We start from the raw sequence: 4,794 nt of genomic DNA on the forward strand, positions 1-4,794 counted from the left end.
TGCTCATTACTTGATAAATTTTTATTCTCATGTTTTAAAAGTCAAATGTCTGATCTCATGTGAGTTATTTGAGGGACTGGCACATTTAAAAAAAAATATATATAGAAAAAAAACTAAAAATAAAAGGTCTTCCTCAATTTTTGTTGATTCTTTGTTGATAAAATGATCAAAAAGGAGGAAACAGCGGCACCCGGTGGTCAATAGGTGAGTACGTTTAGCCTTTATTGTTTGAAGCTTTGATGTTTGTCATAAAGAATGTGACATTTGTGCAGGATTTGGCGTGGAAAGTCCACCAGGAAGGACGTGTTTTTTTGTGGTTTTTGGTCCTGTCCGGATGGGAAGCATGGACAGTAGCACTGACAAGACCAGGAAGAACCTCAGGAAGCATCTAGACCACATGGGCTACAGACTCCATTTTGGGATCGACTCGGTGCCACTGGTGGCCAAACTTTTCAGGTAAAACTTTGTTTTTATTATGGAATTAAATCACTGTATTGTTCGGACTATCAGCTATTTTTTTTGATTGAGCGGTTAGCGTATTGGCTTCACAATGTGAAGGTCGAGGGTTCGATCCCTGGTGGGTTTTCACTGTGTGCGGTTTGAATATTCTCCCTGGGCTTGTGTGGATTTTTTTAAGGGTACTCCGGTTTCCTCCTGCATCCTAAAAAACATCCATGCTAAGCTAATTGTATATGCTAACTTGTTCCTAGCTATGAAAGGCTAATTGTGTGCTAACATGTTCTTAGTTATAAAAGGCTAATTGTATGCTAGCATGTTCCTAGCTATGAAAGGCTAAATGTATGCTAACATGTTCCTAGCTATAAAAGGCAATTGTATGCTAACATGTTCCTAGCTATGAAAGGCTAATTGTATGCTAGCATGTCCCTAGCTATAATAGGCAAAATGTATGCTAATATGTTCCTAGCTATAAAAGGCGAATTGTATGCTAACATGTTCCTAGCTATAAAAGGCTTATTGTATGCTAACATGTTCCTAGCTATGAAAGGCTAATTGTATGCTAACATGTTCCTAGCTATAAAAGGCTAATTGCATGCTAACATGTTCCTAGCTATAAAGGGCTAATTGCATGCTAACATGTTCCTAACTATAAAAGGCTTATTAAATGCTAACATGTTCTTATCTATGACAGGCTAATTGTATGCTAACATGTTCCTAGCTATGAAAGGCTAATTGTATGCTAACATGTCCCTAGCTATAATAGGCAAAATGTATGCTAATATGTTCCTAGCTATAAAAGGCTAATTGTATGCTAACATGTTCCTAGCTTTTAAAGGCTAATTGTATGCTAACATGTTCCTAGCTTTTAAAGGCGAATTGTATGCTAACATGTTCCTAGCTATAAAACGCTAATTGTATGCTAACATATTCCTAGCTATGAACGGTTGTCCATCTCTTTGTGCCTTGTGATTGGCTGCCCACCATTTCAGGGTACCCACAATTAGCTGGGATAGGCTTCAGCACCCCCTGTAAACCTTGTGAGGATAATCCTGTTTCACCAAAAGTGTCCAACTAGCATGATTTGTGTTACAGCGATCTGGTACAAACCACAGCTAGCCTACGCGATGCTAAACTGTCAGCGGAGAAGCGACAAGTCTCGCCGAAATCGCCACGCGGAGGCGGCGGCGGATTGGACGCCGGCGACCATTTTCGTAGTCAAGGTGAGCCGTTTGAATGTCTAGCGTTTGCAAATGTTGGGTTGAAAAGAAAGGTGGTGCGTTTAGTTTCAGGTGGGAAGAAGACGAAGGTTGTTGTCAGCCACCAAGCCACGCAAACAGATGAGGATGACGAAAGAGCACCCCCTTTTGGTCAGGAAGAGGAGGACGACGAATTATCCGAAAGGTTTGTTTTTTCGTTAGAAAGTCGGAAGACGTGCAGCCGATGTTGGGGAAAGTTTGAACACCAAAAATAGCAAAAATATCATAACACAGACAAACGAAAAAAATACAAATAGAACAAATTAAAAGACTGGACAAAAAAACCCAAAAAGGGACAAAACACACACAACAATTCTCCCAAATTAGTTGTAGTTTGGGAGAATTGTTGTGTGCGTTTTGTCCCTTTTTGGGTTTTTTTGTCCAGTCTTTTAATTTGTTCTATTTGTATTTTTTTTCGTTTGTCTGTGTTATGATATTTTTTGCTGTTTTTGGTGTTCAGGTTTTCCTGCTCCATTTTTTTGTCAGTTTTGGGCTGATAAATGTTTTTGTTAGTATTTTCTTAATCTTTTTGGGGGGATGTTTGTCATCTTTTGCTGTTCTCCAATTTTCTCATTTATTTTATTCCAATTTTTCTTTTTTTGCGCCAAATTATAACATTTATTTTTTCTGAATTTTTTCTAAATCTCATCTAGTTTTCTCGTTGTTATTGGCACATTTTGTGCCATTGTAACATTTTTTTTTACAAACTAGTATTTTAGTTTTTGGTAGATTTTGGGTGGTCAATTTTTCTTTAACAAACTATAGATTTGATTGATTTATTAAGAGACCACACATTAGTTGAGTGTGAGAATTAAGATTGTCCTTTGCCTGGTGCCTGTAGTTAGCTGGGAGAGGCTCCAGCACCCCCGACGATAAAATCTGCAAAAAAATTGAAATTTTTCGGACGTTTTAACGCTTTAATGTCGATGGGCAGGCTGGCCGATTTGCAGGAAGAATTGCTGAGCGTCAAATCGGACCTGGAACAGTCGCGTGGACACGCCAAAGCGTCCGATGTCGAAGTAAGTGGACGGCGAGGGGGCGTGGCTTGATATGGCGCGGGTTCGAGGCCGGATGGGAGGTACAATGAGAACCCATGGGTGACCTGGTGTGGCAGTTGACAGAGTTGCGCGAGGCCCAGCGGACGTTGGAACGCTCGCTGGCCAGCAAGGACGAGGCGTTGGCCCACATGGTGGCGCTAAAGGAGCAGGCCTTCAGCTTGGCCTACAGGAAGTTGTCGGCCTCCAAGGAAGTCATCTTGGGACAGCAGGAAATCATCCGTGACCTCGAAGTCAACCTTCGCAAAATAAAAGCGGTTAGATTTTAAGATATTTTCTGACCCTACCGTGTCGTTGGCCCAAAATAAATAAATAAAAAGGTAACATTTGGAATAATTTGGTGAAATATTGTGTAAACCAATGTATTTTGTGACAGGCAATCAAATAAGGAAATTATATATTAAATTAAAAATTGTAATTGACCACTAATTAAATTATTTGTGGATAGATATCATTAATTATCAATAAATTACAAAAATAAAAATATGCCAGTTTTAAAAATACATGAATTGTAAAAACAAATGTAATTAATAGTGAATGATTTTTATTAATTAAAATATGACAACTAATTAATCAAATTGATTTTTTATAAAATAATAACAAATTTAAATGTATAATTTGCTTCTTTTATTGATTTTGTTGGAACATTTGGATGATTTTTTTTTGTTTTTAATTTAAAAAATGACAACTAATTAATTAAATTGAATTTTTTATAAAATAATAACACATTTAAATGTATAATTTGCTTCTTTAATACATTTTGTTGGAACATTTGGATGATTTTTTTATTTTTAAATTAAAAATGGACAACTAAATAATCAAATTTATTTTTTTTATAAAATAATAACACTTTTAAATGTATACTTTGCTTCTTTAATTGATTTTGTTGGAACATTTGCTAATGCTAATGTTGCTATTTCCAATTTTCTTGCATGCTTACTCACTCATGGTTGGTAGGAGGAGCCAATTTGGGTATTTTTGATTGGAATTATGGACACCTTGTGGCTGATTGGTGCTACTGTCAAAAAATGGGAGACCCATCATTTTAGTGGTCTATTTTTTGGCAATAATGACGACAGACAGACAAACTACAAATATGTTTGTTATTGTTTTGGTAGTACAAATTGTACGGCTTTGCTGATTGGCTTTCGTTTTCAGGATGTCCACCAACAAAATCCACTAAAAAAGCAACTAGCGGAGGCTAAAGGACGTAACCAAAAACTGCACGGAATGGTCGCCGCCCTGGGCTCTCAGAATGCTACGCGGGAGCGACTGGATGACTTGGTGGATATGGGTAAGAGCCTGGAGGCGTCACATTCAATTCTTCTTACGTGGGTTTTCTCTGGGTACTCCATATTCCTCCCACAAGACAAAAACAATTATGCTATGCTAGCTAATTGACTCTAAATTTTTCGTCTCATTTTTGCTTGCAATTTGCTACCCAATAAGTTCTTAGTTAGCTGTGATTAGCTCCAGCACCCTCTTCATTTTGTCCCTGCCTAAAAATTCTAGTAAGCAGTTGCTGATTTGGCGCCCTCTTGTGGTTTAGACCGGGACAGCTTTACCCGAGAGATGGGCAGCGGCGATTGCGCTAATCGCCGATCGCCTTGGATGAGCAGTCCGGAGGGGGAAGGCCACGCCTACAAAAGCGTCCTTCCGGTCCGCGCCGTCAACTTCAGTCCCTCATTGGCCAGGAGGTCAAAGTTCACATTGGCCCCCAGGTTCCGGGGAAATGCCAGCTGAGATAAAAACAAACACTTGTCTTCCTTTTAGCACAAGCACTTTATGGACAAGTCGCTTTTGTTTATAGGTGAGTTACTTTAATCACCTTTTGGTCACTTGTGGGAAATATATAGGTACAAAAATATGTATAAGTATCATACCTATCAATCTCTCCTCTTATTAATGATTGTAAGTGATTATAAGTGATAATTAACCGGACAAATGCACATATTTACTCACATAAGGCGCACTTAAAAGTACGTGTATAGGATTTTTCAAAGGGGAGGGGGTGCCCAATCAGT

General features: G+C 38.5%; 1 protein-coding gene across 1 annotated transcript; it reads left to right on the forward strand.

Annotated features, from left to right (window-relative positions):
* The first annotated feature begins 285 nt into the window (after window positions 1–285).
* On the forward strand, window positions 286–4,188 carry LOC144196578 (uncharacterized). Its single transcript, XM_077716897.1, has 6 exons — window positions 286–456; window positions 1,552–1,679; window positions 1,743–1,860; window positions 2,650–2,734; window positions 2,830–3,027; window positions 3,929–4,188. Exons 1-6 carry the CDS (start codon window positions 335–337, stop codon window positions 4,169–4,171), a joined length of 894 nt encoding a protein of 297 aa, XP_077573023.1. The 5' UTR covers window positions 286–334; the 3' UTR covers window positions 4,172–4,188.
* Window positions 4,189–4,794: the final 606 nt, after the last annotated feature.

The sequence above is a fragment of the Stigmatopora nigra genome, chromosome 5 (genome assembly GCF_051989575.1).
Source record: "Stigmatopora nigra isolate UIUO_SnigA chromosome 5, RoL_Snig_1.1, whole genome shotgun sequence".
Taxonomy (NCBI): domain Eukaryota; kingdom Metazoa; phylum Chordata; class Actinopteri; order Syngnathiformes; family Syngnathidae; genus Stigmatopora; species Stigmatopora nigra.

What these genes read in the sequence shown, in the direction of transcription:
- LOC144196578 (XM_077716897.1), top strand. Translation starts at nt 335, where the DNA reads ATGGGAAGCATGGACAGTAGCACTGACAAGACCAGGAAGAACCTCAGG. An exon ending in CTGGTGGCCAAACTTTTCAG is followed by an intron (nt 457 to 1,551) that starts GTAAAACTTTGT and finishes TTTGTGTTACAG; the next exon opens with CGATCTGGTACAAACCACAG. An exon ending in CGACCATTTTCGTAGTCAAG is followed by an intron (nt 1,680 to 1,742) that starts GTGAGCCGTTTG and finishes TGGTGCGTTTAG; the next exon opens with TTTCAGGTGGGAAGAAGACG.